General features: G+C 50.5%; 1 protein-coding gene across 1 annotated transcript in view; it reads right to left on the minus strand.

The window, feature by feature from the left end:
* Kcnh6 (potassium channel, voltage gated eag related subfamily H, member 6) overlaps positions 1 to 14,564 on the minus strand; it is a 21,904-nt gene extending 7,340 nt beyond the window's left edge. Inside the window, exons 1-8 of the mRNA XM_013033263.1 lie at positions 14,489 to 14,564; positions 13,663 to 13,893; positions 8,518 to 8,679; positions 8,206 to 8,411; positions 4,514 to 4,939; positions 2,892 to 3,291; positions 1,530 to 1,729; positions 1,143 to 1,395 (exon numbers count right to left, since the gene is read on the minus strand). Coding sequence (XP_012888717.1) covers positions 1,143 to 1,395; positions 1,530 to 1,729; positions 2,892 to 3,291; positions 4,514 to 4,939; positions 8,206 to 8,411; positions 8,518 to 8,679; positions 13,663 to 13,893; positions 14,489 to 14,564 — 1,954 coding nt within the window. The remainder of the gene's footprint in view (positions 1 to 1,142; positions 1,396 to 1,529; positions 1,730 to 2,891; positions 3,292 to 4,513; positions 4,940 to 8,205; positions 8,412 to 8,517; positions 8,680 to 13,662; positions 13,894 to 14,488) is intronic.
* Between the last annotated feature and the right edge of the window lie 2,832 nt (positions 14,565 to 17,396).

Genomic DNA, 17,396 nt, shown 5'->3' on the forward strand with positions numbered 1-17,396 from the left:
AGCTTTTTTCTTTTTGCTTATGTGGTGCTGAGGAATTGAACCCAGGGCCTCATGCATGCAAGGCAAGCGCTCTACCACTGAGCCACCTTCCCAGCCCTCTCTTTTATTCTGTTTCTCTTTCCTTCCTTTCCCTTCACTCCCTTTTTCCCTTTTCTTCTCTTTTTTATCCCTTTCTTTTTCTTTATTTATTTTTTGTAGTACTGAAATTTGAACTCAGGATGTTCCACTTGAGCCATGCCCACAGCCTTGGAATGAGATTTCAGACTAAGGAGTGATTAAAGCTGGAACAGAATTCTGGGGATCCATCCTGTAGCACAGGTGGAAACTGAGGACCTGGGAACAAGGAGCTGGTGGGTGACTGGCACTAGGTGACCACCAACTGAGAGTAGGCTGGAGGGGTTGGAGGAGAACTAACTAGGTCATTAGATGGGAGACTGGAGGTCAAGCCAAAGTCACAGGAAAAGAAGAATGAGGGAAAGTGTGGGTAGGGGAGGGATGGGTGAGCTTGTTGAAAGGAGTGACAGTGACCAACATATATTGTGTTCAAAAACTGCTCTGTTAAGTAGCAACTCCTTTGCACAACTACTTCTAGATAATAATACAAAATAAAACATTTAAAAAATAAAGTCACAGGGAGATGAGGCTGGAGGAGAGGATCCTGTGATACTCGGGTAGAGTGACTCACCCAAGGTCACACCACAGGTAACTGGCAGAGGATGTTCAAGATCAAAGTGTGTCCTCTGTGCAGTTCTTACAGCCTTCCCTCAAAGCATCCAGCTGTGCCTGCAGCTGTACAGGATGAGGCTCTCTACCCAAGATAGACCTTTGGCTTGTTACCCTGAATTCTCCAAGGGCAGAAGAAGGTAGGAAGACATACGCTTGGGTTCCTGAGTCTGATCCTGGAAATCCATTTTTGACCACTAACTAGCATGGCTTCAACTTCCCTATCAGGAAACAAGATCATGTTAAGAATTTCGTGCGCTCGATATAAAGCTCTCCAAAACACATACTCCTCTATCTCAGCACATGACTGGTCAATAACAGGTGCCACCATCCTCACTAGGAAGAAAATGGCCTTGGAAAGGCATCTCTAGCCTTAAATCCCCCAGAACCAAGCCTGGTCCACCCCAACCCCTACCTACCTAGAATGGCCACGACCACGTCGTCTCGCAGGATCTCGATGGAGCCACGGGAGATAAAATAGAGGGTGGAAAGCACATCGCCCAGGTGCACCAGAGTGTCCCCGGGCGGTGCATGCGCGGTCTTGAACTTGACCGCAAGTGCGCGCAAGCAGCCCTTGCTGGCGCCGCGGAAGGCTGGACAGTGCTGCAGCAGCGCACGGTGCAGGTGCAGGCAGATGTCGGCCTGAAGACACTCTGGGAAGCCCTTCAGCACCTGTGGGGAGCGGGAGACACCATGAATCTAGCCAGATGTGACCTAGGCAGGGGCTGGGGATGCCCAATACCTGCAGGACATCATTGCTTCCTCCTGGATGGCCCACCTCACCCCTGTATGCAATCTGGGCTCACCGCATTCATGTCGATGCCATTGGTGTAAGACCAGGCGTGCTGGAAATATTCTTCGAGGCGCTGGCGAAGCGGGTTAGGGATCTGGTGGAAGCGGATGAATTCCTTGACGCGCAGCATCTGCGTGTGGTAGCGAGCGGTGCCAGAGTACAGGCGCTGGATGATGGCGGACACATTGCCGAAGATGCTGGCATACATGAGGGCTGGGGGCGGGGCATGCGGGCTGTGAGCTGCCACACTGCTCCTCCAGGCCCCCCTTTTCCTTAGCAGCCCCCTGGGAAGGGTCCCCTCTATCCAGGGCAAATCAGAAAGGCCCAGCTCAATGCCTCTCTGCCCCATCTATGCCTCCTGGCATCTGCCCAGGCCCAGACTCCAAACTCCTTCTAGGAAAGAACTAGGACATTTTAGTTTTTAAGTTCAGATTTATTATTGCTTTCAAGGTGTAAAAATATAATGCAAGGGAAAACTTTTGGTTTCTTGTTTTCACCCAATTTTTCTTTCTTTTTTTTTTTTTTAGTTTTTGTTTTTGTTTTTCTGGGCTTTCACATCTTTAAATACTCTGAACATGACAACTTCTGTGTAAAATTCCACAGTCTCTGAGCTTCTTAAACTGGGTGTCATGGGAAGCAGGCAGCTCTCTGCAGGGGCTGAGAGCAACCCAGCCTGGGAGCCAGCAGCTGGGATTGGAGACTTCCTAACTGTGAGTCCCCTGGCAAGGTAGCACCTTTGGTTCCTGCTCTGGAAACTGGGCTCCTAAGAGAATGAACTGTAGGCTTTTGTAAAATGCTGAAAAGAGTGGCTGGCAGGACCCAAGCTTCAAGCCTGTGCTAAGAGCCTACGTTTAATACTCTGCTTGTCACCATTTCAAAATTCTTCTTGGTGTGTGTGTGTGTGTGTGTGTGTGTGTGTGTGTGTGTGTGTGTGTGTGTCCTGGGGCCTAAATTCAGAGCCTGGGTGCGATCCCTGGGCTTTTTTGGTCAAGGCTAGTGCTCTAACATTTGAGCCTCAGCTCCACTTCTGGCTTTTTGGTGATTTATTAGAGATAGGAGTCTGAAGGATTTTACTGCTGGCTTTGAACCATGATCTTCAGGTCTCAGCCCTCTGAGTAGCTGGATTACAGGCATAAACCATAGCACCTGACAAAATTCTTAATTTTTTTTTTAATCAAGAACTTTATATTTCCAATTTGTTTTGGGCCCTGCCAATGATAGTCCTGGTGCTTGACCTAGAGTAAGGACTGTATGGACTGTAAGGACTATTAACTGGTATACACATATACTCTGCATGCACCATTATATGTCTATGTCCAAATTAAAACCAGAATTCCATGGCTAAGACCCATAGCACACATGAGGTTCCACTCACAGCCAATGAGCATGACGCAGATGGAGAAGACCTTTTCAGAGTTGGTGTTGGGTGACACATTGCCAAAGCCCACACTGGTAAGACTGCTGAAGGTGAAGTAGAGGGCGGTGACATACTTGTCCTGTACCGAGGGGCCTGAGGCTGGGTCACTGCCATTATAATGCTTGCCAAGTTGCGCTCCCAGGCTATCCAGCCAGCCAATCTTAGGCTCCAGGTAGGGCCTCTCCACATTGCCAATGGCATACCAGATGCAGGCCAGCCAGTGAGCGATGAGTGCAAAGGTGCACATAAGCAGGAAGAGCACAGCTGCCCCATACTCAGAGTAGCGGTCCAGCTTCCGGGCCACCCGTACCAGCCGCAGCAGCCTCGCTGTCTTCAGTAGCCCAATCAATGTGGTGGTCTGAGAGAACAAGGAAAGATCCACAGGGCTGAGGGTCAGCTCTCGAGGGGTACATTAAGGTCCACCCATATTTGTTCACTTCCAGGTAGAATCACAGAATCATTCCACAGACATTATAGGAAGTGCCAGGCACTTGGCTATGGAACAGAGTGGGAGCCTAAAGCACAGAGCTGTGTTCTGGTGGTTAAAAGGCAAGCAAAGGGCTGGGAATATGGCTCAATGGTAGAGTGCTTGCCTAGCATGCATGAAACCCTGCGTTCGATTCCTCAGTACCACATAAACAGAAAAAGCTGGAAGTGGCACTGTGGCTCAAGTGGTAGAGCGCTAGCCTTGAGCTGAAGAGCTGAGGGACAGCACCCAGGCCCAGAGTTCAAGCCCCAAGACAAAAGAAAGAAAGAAAGAAGGCAAGCAAGCAAGCAAGAAAGAAAGAAAGAAAAGAAAGAAGAAAAAGAAAAGGCAAGTAAGAGGAAAGAAGAGGTTAGTTAAATGTGTGGCAAGTCAAGGGAGGTGACACTTCCTAGAGGAGGTGACACTTGAGTAAGTTTTTGAGGATGAGGTTAAGTCTTCGGGCAGAGAAAAGGGGAAGGGGCACTTTCCTGGCACAGGGCAGCATGGGCAGAGGCACAGAGAGGTGCCAAGTGTCAGGATGGTGCAGCACTGAGAAATGCTTAGCCTGGGGCATGGCTCAAGTGGTGAAACTCCATCTGGCTGCTCTGATTGCTGAAGGACACTGCCGGAGGTCACAGAGGTTGGAACAGAAATGGGGAAGAAGATCACTCATTGTAACAGTGGCAGCAGCTATTGAGAGGACTTCCTCCTTCTAACCCCAGGGTGAGTGGTTTAGAAGGCATGAGGGTACAGCTTGTAGGAAGCAGGGACTATAGGAATGCCCATCTCAGAGAGGGCAGGATTCTTGGGCAGAGAAGGACCTGCTGGCAGGCTGCTCTTCTCACTGGGGCTTGCTCAGAGAGATGGGCGGGGGTGGGGGGGTTGGTGGGGGAATGGGCCTGGAGACACAACCTTAGCTAGTTTCTTTCCAAGGCTGGAAGATGAAAGACATCTGAGCTTCCTCACCCCCACTTCTTCTTTTTTTAACCTCTACCTGCTTCAGAAGAGGTGCCCAGTGCCAAGATCTCTCTGTACCAGGGCTATAAGACAGGGGGACCTCGGGGCTGGGACACAGGGACAGCTTGTACCACAGGCATGAATGGGGTTTGCTTACCTCATCAGAGCCAGTGCGGAAGATAAGCAGGTCAAAGGGGATGGCAGCCACCATGTCAATAAGGAACCAGCCCTTAAAGTAGTGGACGGCGATGCGGCGAGGGTGGCTGACCACCTCATCGTTGGTGTTGACATAGGTGGTGCGGAAGTTGATGACAATGTCTACGACAAACATGATGTCCACGATGAGATCTACCACAGTGAGTGGACTGCAGGTGTAGCCACATGCACCGCGCTGTGACTCATCCTGATCACTGAGTAGGAAGGCAGCTGAATAGGGGGTGAAGACAGCTGTGTAGATGACCAGTAGAAGGATGAGCCAGTCCCACACGGCCTTGAAGGGGCTATAGTGCAAGATGGTCCCACGGTGGATACGTGGTGCCTGTAGTTTATACTCTGGCAGCACATCTGCACCCAGAGACAGGACCTAGGATGGGGATCATGGGCAATCAATGGTGATGGACACTGCTGGTGAGTCAGGTCTGGGAAGGGGGAGGTCTGGGAGCCATGGGAGAGTGTGGTGACAAAGGATGTGAAGGGCAGAAGGGACAATGGAAAGGCATATGAGGAGATAAGTTCCTAGAGAGACAAATATGTTGGAAGAAAAGCAGACAGTGGTTATACATAGGAGAAGGCAGCTCTGTCCCATAGTGACCCCAAGTTGGAAGTTTACCAGCTCCCTCAGAAACAGATCATCCAGGGGTGGGTAGGGCTGGGCCCAGGGTCATCTGTGGAGCATGAAGAACTTGGATGGAGGAAGTGAGTTTGCTCAGCCATTCCTCTCTGGTGGACTTGAGAGGCTCCCAGAGTTTGGAGTTCCTGATAGGAGCAGGTCAAATGCAGGGTAGATTTTTTCATTGCTGAGGGCCTAGAGCCCAAGACAAGAGAAGGGCCACCTCTCAGAGCGTCCCAGGGCAAGAGCCAAATTTGGGGTATGAGTAACCAACTGGGCCCTTGATAGGTCTTACCACCAGCCCCCCCCAGCTGTGTTACACAAGAATTATTACTTTTGACAGTGCACTTATGGCTCATAATCCTACCTACTCAAGAGGCTGAGATTGAAGGATCGTGGTTCAAAGTCAGCCCAGGCAGTAAAATCCTTGAGTCTTAGCTCCAATTAACCACCAAAAAGCCAGGAGTGGAGCTATGGTTCAAGTGCCAGTAGAGAGTCAGTTTTGAATGAAAAAGCTAAGGGATAGTGCCTAGGCCCTGAGTTCAAACCTTGGTAATGGCACAGACACATGTATTACTTTGGGCAGAGCCCTTCCCTTTTGCCCTAGAACCCAGCCCGATAACTGCCCAGATGTCCAACATGAGAAATCAAAGAGCTGGGGCATCAGGACAGACATAGTTTTAAAGCTAGACCTCCTTGGTTGACTCCCAAGTACAACATTTGCTATTTGTGCCTTCAGGCAGTTTTGTAACCTCCAGTGCCTCACTCCTCCCATCTGCAAAATGGGATAACAAAGGACAAAAAACTTGCATGGGATCGCTGTGATTAAATAAGATGCATCTATTTGCTTCTAGACAGGACATGCTGTTTCACACAGTCATTCCTTCTCATCCTCCTGTACCCTTCATCCTACTTCAGACCCTCCAGCAAGGATGGAGCCTGAGAGACTGACAATCTCTTGATGCCTTGTCCCCAACAGATGACATTGGTTTAAGCAAATCTGTAATGTTAGGGGTTGACTTTGCAGATCAGATCAGTTATCAGATGAGGTCACAGCAGGGAAGGAGGGAGGGAAGGTAGGAAGGAAGGAAGGAAGGAGGGAATAAGGGAAGGAAGGAAGAGAGGGAGAGAGGAAGGGAGGGAGGGAGGGAGAGAGATCACCAGAGGAGTCCTGATCTGACACCTAAAACCCCACGTGGGAGATATCTTCCTGCTCAACTTTCAGGCCTCATTCATACTTCATTTCCCCAGGAAGCTCCCTCTCATCTCCAGGATAATAGGTTTTCATCTTGCTTCTGCATAGCAACCCTGACCAAGTGGCTATTTTCCAGTAAGCAGTTAACTCTGAGTCTGCAATCCCTCACCCTGCACAGTCATGTGGGCATCCAAGTTGGGGTTGTTGAATAAGCCCTGGCAGCTTGGTCACTGATGCAAAGTGGCAGCTTCCACTGCCACCCCCAGAGCATCTGAATCTCTCTCATTCTGCCAGGCTATTCCCTAATTCTGTCTGTGTGGGAGTGTGTGTGTGTGGGGGGGGTGTCAGGAAAGGGGGAGGGACTAAGTCTGTTGAGAGAAGAATGTGAAACTCTTCAGGACCCCAGAATGGGAGCCCTCTCCTCAATTCCTCAAGCCCTCTCCTGAATTCCTCAATTAGCCACTGCCTCTGAGGCAAGATGGCGGTCCTTCTGTGGCAAAGCTTGCCCTACCCAAGGTCACCTGGAGTTCCAGGGTGAGACAGATGATAACCTTCTAGGCCCTTCAAGTTCTGTTGAGGTCACATGACTTCTCTGTTAGAACAGTCCACCCACACACAAACCTCAGGCACCTCTCTCTACTTAGAGTCGATACAGGCTGGCCAAGAGAGGTTAGGGGGTGAGCATGAAAAGGATCAGGCACCGTGGCATTATCCACACTTATCTATCTTCCAATCTGTAGTTTCCCTATCATGGCACTGCCACCAGCAGCACCAATATTAGAATCCCCTATGTGAACAGCTAGAGGGGCTTCCTGCATTAGGTCACTGGGCCAGGCTGCCTGACTTCAGAGGGCCCAGCCCTGCAACCTGGACTCCTTTCTTCCCTAAGGTCCTTATGCTCAGTGAGGAACTGAAATGGTCTCCCCCGTACTCAGTTCCAGCACTGACTGTGCTTCACATAAAAGGAGGCAGGAGGAAGGGACAGCCCTGGAGAGGCTTCCCATTCCCTTGCTCAGCCTTGCCCTTGGTTCCTCTACATGACCTGGAGCTTTGTCTCCCTCTTAGACTAGCACTACTTCATGCTGAATAGGTCTTCAGAAAACAGTCAAACTCTTCTGTCCTGAGGCCCAGCAAAGGTACAAGGGGAAAATGGGGGAGGGCTTGCCTAAGATCACAAGGTTGAGTCTGTGCCAGGACCCTGATCGCTAGAGTCTCAAGCAGAACACTGCATTTTCCTCTGGACTAATTGGGCCATCTAGTCCCATGAAAAGGTACAGCTGAGACAGAGGACTCAGCCAAGGAGGGGCTACAGGGGTGAGGTACTCAAGGATGAGTTCCCAGGAGGATGCTTATTAATGCCAACCTTGCCATACCTGTGCTGTGTCTCAAAGACAAAGGGCAGGAGCAAGGCTGGAGTTTCTCATCTTCTCTCCTGTATCTCCTCCTCTCTGTCTGGTCCTTATCCTGACTGTACCACTCCTGCCCTGTAATTGGCAGAGCCTTGGGGAGGCCTCCATGCTGGCATGCCTGCCTACCTCCCAGCCTACCTCTTAGCATTTCCAGGTCTAGAAGGTGGCATTATTCACAAGCTCTGCTGACCCCAGCCTCGCCTGGCTCCAGGAGCTGAGTCTCAGGGTAAGCCTTCAGATCTAAAGAATCAGACTCCAGCAGGAAGGAGGCCTAAGGCTCAGACCAAACACTAGGGGGCTGGAGCTAACCTTATCTCTCTATTAGCCAAGGCCCTAGAGTTGCTGAGGCCCAGCATCTGGGAGGGGACCCTGGATGCCTAGCACAACCCCATCCCCCCTGCCCTTCAGGCCCTCACCTGGGTGACCTTTTCAGTGACGTTCTGTGTCCGTTCTACCACCTTGTGGGGAGCGATGATCTCAATCTCTGTAGTGGAACCTGAGCGATGTTTCTCCAAGTTGAACTCTACGAAGTTGAGCGTGAACTGTGGGATCTGGCTGACTGTCTTGTATTTTCCCCTTCCGGTGCCAGGCGCCTGTCCACCTGACCTGCCATGAGAGCCCTCTGAAACCAAGGTGCCAGGGTCAGAGCAGCCAGAGACAGGGCAATGACTATTCCACTGAATATCCTCAAGTTGCCCCTGCCACCACCCACAGCCTGTCTTGCTCACCGGAGCCCAGGAAGCTGTGGGACAGCAGGCGCTGGGTTAGGCTACGGCTGCTGCTTTTGGCCAGGAGCTGGGCCAGGTCCTCAAAGTTGAGAATGAACATAATAACAGCCCCATCCTCATTCTTCACAGGCACCACATCCACCAGGCAGCGGAAGCTGGAGGCTGAAATCACAGTTAGCAGGGTGGTCACTGAAGTGGTCCCCTCCTGCAGAAGGGTCTCCCTTCTTGGCTAGGAAGCAACTGCATGAAGGTGAAGTCAAGGGCATCCACTCCTGGACAGTGACCAGAGCTATTGGGCAGAGGGTGGATGAGGCTGCCAGCAGGTGCCCCACCCACAGGGCAGAGGTGGAGAGAGGAGCTAAGCTGCTCATTAGGAAATAATGTAGCATCAGGTCCAAGTCCACACTGGGCTCTCAGCTCAGAGCTTAGCTTCGAGGTTTGCTTCTGCTGTAATTAAAGCTGAGCAGATGGGGTAGATTAAGCCGGGGAGGTCAGGTGGAGCATTCCACCCCTGTGTCACTCTGGCTAGCCATGGGCTCAGCTCCCACATTGCCATTCCATAAAGATGCCTACTTCCCTGTTGCCGGAAGGAACTTGTTGGGAGTGTACTAAGTGCTGGGCATGGAGCCAGTTGGCACATTAGGCTTCAGGAGGTCCTTGGAGAACAGACCTCCCCTCCCCCATTCTACAGATGAGAACTGAAGATTCTGAGAAACTCTCACCTGACAGGGGCTTGGGAAAAAGGGAAGGGCCTTGTCTGGGAGGCGAGCATTGGGGTGAGGTCCCAAGATAGAGTCTGGGATGAGAAAGCAGGCAGAATAATGTCCTGGGGGGCCAAAAAGGAAGGAAGAGGCCTAGTGGAAGCAACACAGGCCTTTAGTGCCACCCTCTCTGTCCTCCTGGATGGAGATCCAGCTATTGGTCCCTCTGTACCTTTGGCCACTGTCTTGGTCCTCTCCTTGCTTCAGAGTCTCACCACCAGGCCCCACTGGTAGATGGAATGATTCCAGCTCAAATGCTGTATCCCATCAGGGCTCAGTTTGTGGGTAGACACCACTTGTGTGTTGAATATCCCTCAACTCAAACTAGTGGCCAGGTGTCAGTCAGGTCCATGGGGCAGGATCCTCAGGAATAGTGGCCTTAGGGACCATGCAAATCAGAAGGAGCTGCACTCCCAGAGGGCATGTCTCACCTGTCCCAGGTGTTGTTGACTGAGTAAAGAAAGCATGGGTGTGTAAAAGTGAGGGGATGGAGGTCAGCTGGCCGGAGTATGACAACATTAGGAACCACTAGAATCATGCTTCCCCAGACTTTCTTCTGGTCATTTCCGCCCTTCCTCATGGAATCAGAGCTCGGGTGCAGCTGTGCCTCCCCCATCCTCCCTCTCACTTTTCTCTGGGGAGCAGGAATATCCCAGATCAGATTCCTGGACTCCCAGGCACCAGGCAGCCATCTGCCAGCTGCTGTCTGGGCCCAGGGGAGACATCTACACTGAGAGGCTGCTTGCCTAGCCTGGGCCACTTCCAGGCTCACAGTGCTACATAGTGACGCTTGTCAGCCTGGGGTAAGGCTGCCAAAGCTTGGTCTTCAAGTGCCTGCACTGAACCATTGATGATATTGTTGGAGAGCTGAGACTAGGAATGGACCAAAGGTCAGCCCATCATAGCAGTAAGGGCTGAGAAGGATGTGTGTATGGGGGGTGGTGCTCATGCATGGCACCCCATGCCCAATCCCATGCTAGCTACCAGACAGGAGGCTATGAGAACTTGGAAGGGTCAAGAGCATCTTTCTCTCCCTATACTCCAGGCTGGCTGTCCTAAGCCATGGGTAACATGGCTTTGAGCCCATAGTAAGTAACTGTCTGGCTGAGCAGAAGCTAATGAGTATATTACCCTAAGTTGTGTCTAGGAATGACAGTGTTTCAGTGGCTTTGCCCTGTCCCTGGAGGAAAAGACAGCTTCTGCCTGTTTCTCCTCTATAGGGGCTCTTCCAAGCACCTACCTCTCTGATTAAGAGTAGCAGCATTGTCTGATCCCTGGGGAATGTTCTCTTTCCTGCATGGCTCGCATCTAGTCTCCACTCAGTCTCTCCCTTTCATGGCTTTACACATGCTAAGCAAGTACTCAGCCAATTGAGCCACCCCCAATTCTTTATACACACCTCACTTAGCACGGAGCCTTCAGGGAGGAGTGGTACTACAAGTTGCCCCCAGCTGGCCCTCCTGTCTTTCATAGGTGAACACTTGTGGGGACAGACAGTGGTACCTGACCTCATCTTTGCCCTGTTCTCCTCACCCAATGCTGGGGCTAGAGGCCCCTTGTAGTCTATGCTGAGGGGTAGGGGACTCTGGTTTGGGCTCATGGAAATAGAGGATCTGACAAAGCTAGGCAGGGCTGAGCATTCTGGCAATGCCCAGTGGGGCAGGGGGTAGAGCTATGGAATCTGAGTGCTCTCCCTGCCTCCCTCTAGACACTCATCAGTTCTAGTCCTGGGACAGAGTCCTTTCCTTCGCTTTTAGGCGCTTGCTTTTCCTAGCAAACACAGGGCTTTAGCTTCTCACAGGTGTCTGAGATCAGTCTCATGCGGGTAATTCTTACTAAGAACCCTGACCTTCAGTATCACCTTATGTAGCTATATAATATGGATATATACGATAATATATATGATTTTATATATATATATATATATATATATATAAACACAGACCCTCCATTTTGAGTTGGAGCATTTTCATGGATTACCCTTTTAGAGGAAAAGAGGATTATATATTAATCGGATTACAAATTTTTGATGTGTTTTCAGGACCCCTTTCCATCTCCCTGGAGTCAGGGAATGGGGTAAAGTAGAAGCTATCGACCTGAGAAGGGAAGAAATCACCAGAACTGCATGAAGTATGTGGATAGACTTTTTAAAAAGGATAATGTGGTTAATGTGGACCATAAGATGAACAAAAGTCATCAGATTCTTTCTTACCATATCCTTCCCTTTGGGTACTACATGCCAGGAAGCCCTTTTTTCCCCCTGAGTTTGAAGCTAATTTCAGGATGGTACAGGTGGTCAAACGTTTGGGAAAAAGGACAAGGAAGGACTAAATGTGGGATGGGGGAGATTGGAACTCAGGAATCCTTAAACATGTGAATAGCTTTTCATTTTTGCCCATGTCTAGCCTCCAAGACTAGAACTTGCAGTGTACCTTTTAATGACCAGGGTTCTGATAACCCGAATGCTGATCTCAGGGACCAAGGTCTGGATTTAAACTCTGTTTCTTTCCTCGACACTAGTAGGGTGCTGAGGGGACCTGGCCCAATCTCTCCAGGAATCTAGGATCAGACCTTCCTTGCTGGGGCTCAGGAGAGCTCTAGGGTCAGAGAGAAGAGCAGAAAGGAAATGCTTTCCCCTCCATTTCCTGCTGTCCCACTCCTGTTCCCCTGAGACCCTTCTCACTCCCCCGACTGTCACCTCCTCCTTGCAATGATACAAAGAGGTGAGGTCACAGCTTTTAAAAATATTCTGACTTCCTTAACCCTGTGAGTACTGCCAAACTAAGACAGATTCTTCCCAGTCCTTTGATTGCTGCCTCTGCTTGTAACACTCCTTACCTACTATTCCTCGGGGGTGGGCAGGGGAAGTGGGCAGCCAAGGGGGTAGTCAGGACCTGCCCCTGGAAGCCCCTATACACACACACACACACACCACATGCACTTATGTCCCACACACATATACACAGGTCCTTGGAATTTGGTATTTCAGCATCCTTCTGTCTCAACTCAAAGTTACCTGCCCTTTTTCTGTACTTTTGGTAGCCATTATGCTGTTTTGCAGGGGCCTTCTCTTTTCTGGGGATTTCGTCCCCGCAAAGTCCTACTTCTAGGCACAGAGAGATGTGTGGTCCTTTTCTTTCTTTCTTTCTTTTTTGGTTGGTCATGGGGCTTGAACTCTGGGCTTGGGCGCTGTCCCTGTGCTCTTCAGCTCAAGGCGAGCGCTCTACCTCTTGAGCCACAGTGCCACTTCTGGTTTTCTAGTGGTTTTTATTGGCGATAAGAGCCTCACGGACTTTCCTGAGTGGGCTGGCTTTGAACCTCGATCCTCAGATCTCAGCCTCCTGAGTAGCTAGGATTATGGCATGAGCACCGGTGCCCGGCGTGTGGTCCTATTCTTTAGGGGTAACTTAGAACACACATCTTCAAAAGGAGAGCTCTAGACTTGGGGTCCAGCCCTCAGTTTAAGCAGAGTTCTAGCAGAGAGATTCTGGAAAGTACCTTCTGCATTCATGAAACTAAGGGATTTATCTAAGCTAGTGTTTCCTAAATTTGGCAGGAAATCAGAACTGCTGGAGAGATTTTTTTCCAAATACTCCTGATTGGGCTTGTTTCATACCTTCTGAGTCAGAATTTTCCTCTCTAGGGAAGGTGTTTTTTGTTGTTTTTCTTTTTAAATGTGCCCCTGATGCAGAATCAGCTTGGGGGCCATTGACTCTGGTGATTTTCAAGGATCTTCAGATTCTGATGCTAGTTCTCCTTCCTTAGATCTGTTGGAGACTTTATGATCCTAGAGGTACAGTACCACAGAGATCTTAAGGGCTGGCATGCTCTTGGCTCTCAGCCTGTGACCTATGCTTATGTTCTGCTTGCCATACATATAGGTGGCAGTAAGAACCATCTGGATGAACCTCTGGTCCCAGAAAACTCCAGAGCTCAATCTTCCCAAAGAACTAGAACTAGTTACCCCTTTCCCCAGCTAGCAGTCCCTGAGCATTGCCTGATCACAGAGGCCTTGAGGGAGTGACTCCTCCCCTAATCCTCAGAGCAGACGGAGATGAGGGAACGTTAATTTCCGTCCCAGCTGCCTGACAGCTGGGGCTGACAGTGACAGAGTGGATAGCCAGGAGACCAGGGACACAGAAGAAGGATAGTGAAGCAGGAGACTCTGCCTCAGGATCGGACCAGTTGTTGGCTCAGCCTGGCTCCCAAACCCTCACAAGGCAAGAACATCCAATCCTCATTGCTTTCCCCTTACTTATGAGGAAACAGGCCAAGAGAGGGGATGGAATTTGTCCAGGCCCTTTGATCTCTACATCAGCTACCTCCCCAAGGCCCACCCTGGCAAAGCCTGCCCTGTAGAAGCCCAGGTCTGACTGTGTCTCACCATCTTTGCGGTAGTAGAGGATATCCACCTTACACTCCTCAGCTCCCAGGAGGGCTTGGGCCAGGCGGGATACAGCACTGCTTGGGGTATTGGGGCCTGTGAGGAAGTCGCAGGTGCAAGGCCTCTGCATCACCTCCACTCGGGAGTAGCCAAAGAGTTCGCAGAAGCCGTCATTGCAGTAAATGATGGCGCAGTTCTCCATCTGAGCATTGGCGATCAGGAACTTACGACCTGGGTGGGAAGCAAGAAGTAGGAAGATCCTGGCAGCCAGGAATGGGTAGCTGAGAGAGAAAGATGATAAGAACTAATGACAGCAGGGAGGGGGATTTAGATGCAGGAGCAAGGGACCAGAATGAGGGAGGAGGAGGTCAGCTTGGGGGAAGGTGAGGGAAAGTGAGTGGAATTGTGAGAAGTGGACGAATCAGGTGTGGGGGTTATTGGAAAAGCCGGGCAGGAAGAGCCACTGAAGTGGAAATTAGGTCCAAGTCCTCCAGGAAACAGTGAAGAGGGTCAGAACAAAGGAACTCGCCAGGTAAAATCCAGGAAGCTTCTGGAGTCAGAGGGGAATGGTTAGGAAGCAAAAGCTTAGGTTTGGGACACCAAGAAAACCATTCTCTGTGGAGGGGTAGGACCCTCATTTCCCGGAGAGAAGAAAGCTTAGAGGAGAAAGTTAGGTGCTCCGGATGTTAGAGTAAAAAGGGGCTTTTGCTTTCAGAATCAGCACCCACCTCCCTTTGCCCCATGAAAAGTTAGTCCTAGGCCCTTGGCCCTCCTGCCACCGAACCCGGACTCCAGATCACCCCCTCCCCTACACCCACACACTCACTCTGGCCCTCGAACTTGCGGATGATGGTGTCCAGGTAAGTATTTTGGGGCGCAACGTGGCCCCTGCGAACAGGCATCTTTTGGTGGAGCCCCGTGCCCCTGGCTCTCTGCGTCTGGGTCTGTCCAGGATTCTCAGATGCTTCTGGCTTTGGGGTGGGCGCCGCCCCCGAGGAGGGCCGCCGGGCCCCGAGCCCCGCCCGCCCGTCTGCCCGCCTCTGTTCTCCCCGGCCCGTGGCTCCCCTCCTCCCCTCCCCGCCCACAGCTCCAGCCTCCTCCTCCCCCTCCGCTCCTGCCCGGGAGCTGTCCGCGCTGCGGTGCTGAAAGAAGAGGCGGGGCGGGGTCCTGGTGCAGGAACCAATGTGGGAGTGGAGGGGCACTGAATTTTAGCAGGCAGCGGGAGGGGGGATCCGAGGTCTAGAATGGAGCTGGGCTTCTTGAGGAGCTTTGGCTTATGTCTTAATAATGGCCTTAGCCTTCCTTGGAATCCCTCCTGATACTGAAGGGGAGTTTATCATCCCAGGCGGAAGGAGTTATGAGTGTTTACTGAAGATTTTCCCCAGGGTTTTACTTCTGTGCCTGGCTCTAGCCAGGCTACAGCGCTAGCCCTTTGGACAAGAACCCTTCAGCAGAGCCGCAGGGCTCCTGCTGAATTCCAGGTGGTAAGCAAGTCCAGGCTGGTACTGGGAGAATGAGGTAGGGTAGCTAATTGCGTGTACAAGAAATACACAATAAGGCATCTCCTTCAGAAGCATCAGAGCTTTTAACATACAGGCACAACTTGAAAGAACACATGTAATACCATCTATTAGGCAAGTGACCACTGGTAAGTGTCTGCATTCTGACTGCAAATGAGCACACTAAGAGAGGCAGGTGAGGGTGGGGTGAGGTTTATTGAAAGAAGGTTCTTGGAGAAGAGGGGAGAAGGGGACCACTGTTCACTAGGCATCTTGGTAAGCTTGGAGTTTTGCAGATGGTCCCAAGACCTGGAGCCAGGCCTCAGAAGGCAAGCTTTCAAAATGGAGCATGTACTTTCGGCAAAGGCCAAGGATGACGTCATTGTAGAGAGGCTACACTGAGTGATCGGAGAAGTGGAAAAATGTAGAAAAAGACCCTCCGATGCCATTTTGAACATCTAGATTTAATGGATGGTCAACCAAGTTCTTAAGAAGTTAGACGTTTGGAAGGAACTTTGAAAACATTTGAAGGAAATATTCAATATTCTGGCAAAAAATAAAATTTACAATGATGGGGGAGGGGGGAAGGAGATGGCCAAGGAGGCTCAGTGAGGCTTTTGCTGGAGTCCAGGTGAGAGGCTTGGAGTCCTGGGCTGGATGTGCCTTTGCCATGTGGAGCCACAATGTCTGGTGGGGGGCCTCATTGGCCACTGTGGCTGGGAGATGAGAAGGCTGCAAGTGTGACCTCCTGGAGGGGCAGGGATATCCTGGCTGCCCCCTTGTCTAGAAGGGCAGGCTGGCTGTGGAGGAAAGATAGAATGATTTTTCTCACATGCTCGGTGCATGAAGGGCTGAGTTCTGATCAAGGACTTGGGCATTGAGTCATTCATTCATTTCACTTGCTCATTTCAAACATTATCCAAGCCTTCAGAGTCTGTACTGACTAGAGATCATACACAAAGCCATAATTTGTGGTATGTGTTCAAGTCCTTACAGAGCTTAGCGTTCATAATGGATATCACAACACTGAAAAATAGAAGTGACAGAGACATCAAACTATAGAGTCTGGGAATGGAGTAGGAAGTGCTTGGGCTCAGCCAGATACAAGACATTTGGTAGAAATCGGGGTAGACTAAGGAAGTAGACCTCTGTCCCTTGAGCCCTGACTTCTGGGCTCAGATTTTTTTTTTTGGTCATGGGGCTTGAACTCTAAGCCTGGGCACTCTCCCTCAGCTCTTCAGGCTCTACCACTTGAGCTGCAGTGCCACTTCCGATTTTCTGGTGATTTATTGGAGATAAGAGTCTCACGGACTTTCCTGCCTGGGCTGGCTTTGAACTGTGATTCTTAGATCTCAGCCTCCTGAGTAGCTAAGACTACATGAGCCTCTGGCACCTGGCTTGGGCTCAGATTCTTAATCTAGGGAATGCTGGCTTTGGCCACTTTACTAACCAACTTAACTGCCACCCTGGTACTTCGTGATTTCTGGCTTCCCCTGAGTTTCTATTCTTTGACAGGTACAAACTCCCCAGAAACCCCTGGAATCTCCATCCAGACTTGGTGAGTCTGAAAATATTAGCTGTAGCATCTGTGGCCAGAAGGCTGGCAAAAAAAGGGGTTATAAAGGTTAGGGACAGAAAACCTTCTTTCTTCCCTAGGCTTAGTCTTAGATCACTAATATCCTAAATATTCCCTCACTTTCCTCTCTGTGTTCCCCTCCTCCACAGAGTTTGGAAAGGCACTGTTTACCCTGTCCTCACTCCCCAGGGCAACAAGCCAGGCAGCAGGTGTGTGTGTTGAACAAGGCCATCTCTAGAAGCTGAGTGGCTGGAGATGAGCTTTGTTTAAATATTAAAGAAGTCAATCATTAATCATGCCTGGCTCAGGGCCCAGCTACCCACTGTCTCCATTCAGAAGGCCTGGGCTAGGGTAGGGAGAGTTATGGGCAGTTTTTGAGGTTACTTACATTTCAGGTGGCCAACAAAGAGCTTTTGGGGATTGGATTGTGAAGCTTTACACAGGCAGACCAGAATATCAGTAGAGAAAGTGGGGGGTAGAATGAGATACTAGCTTGTATACAGAGCACAATGCTCATGAACTGGACGCCAGTTCTACTTGAGGATATTTTATAAGGAGTCTGAAGCGGGGTCTTTTTTTCTAACCGGAACAGAAGCTCCTTGGTTCCTGTAGCCAAACCACATAGCTAGATTCTTGGATATACCAAAGCTATGTGGAGA

This window comes from Dipodomys ordii, unplaced genomic scaffold (assembly GCF_000151885.1).
Source record: "Dipodomys ordii isolate 6190 unplaced genomic scaffold, Dord_2.0 Scaffold165, whole genome shotgun sequence".
In the NCBI taxonomy this organism is placed as follows: Eukaryota; Metazoa; Chordata; class Mammalia; order Rodentia; family Heteromyidae; genus Dipodomys; species Dipodomys ordii.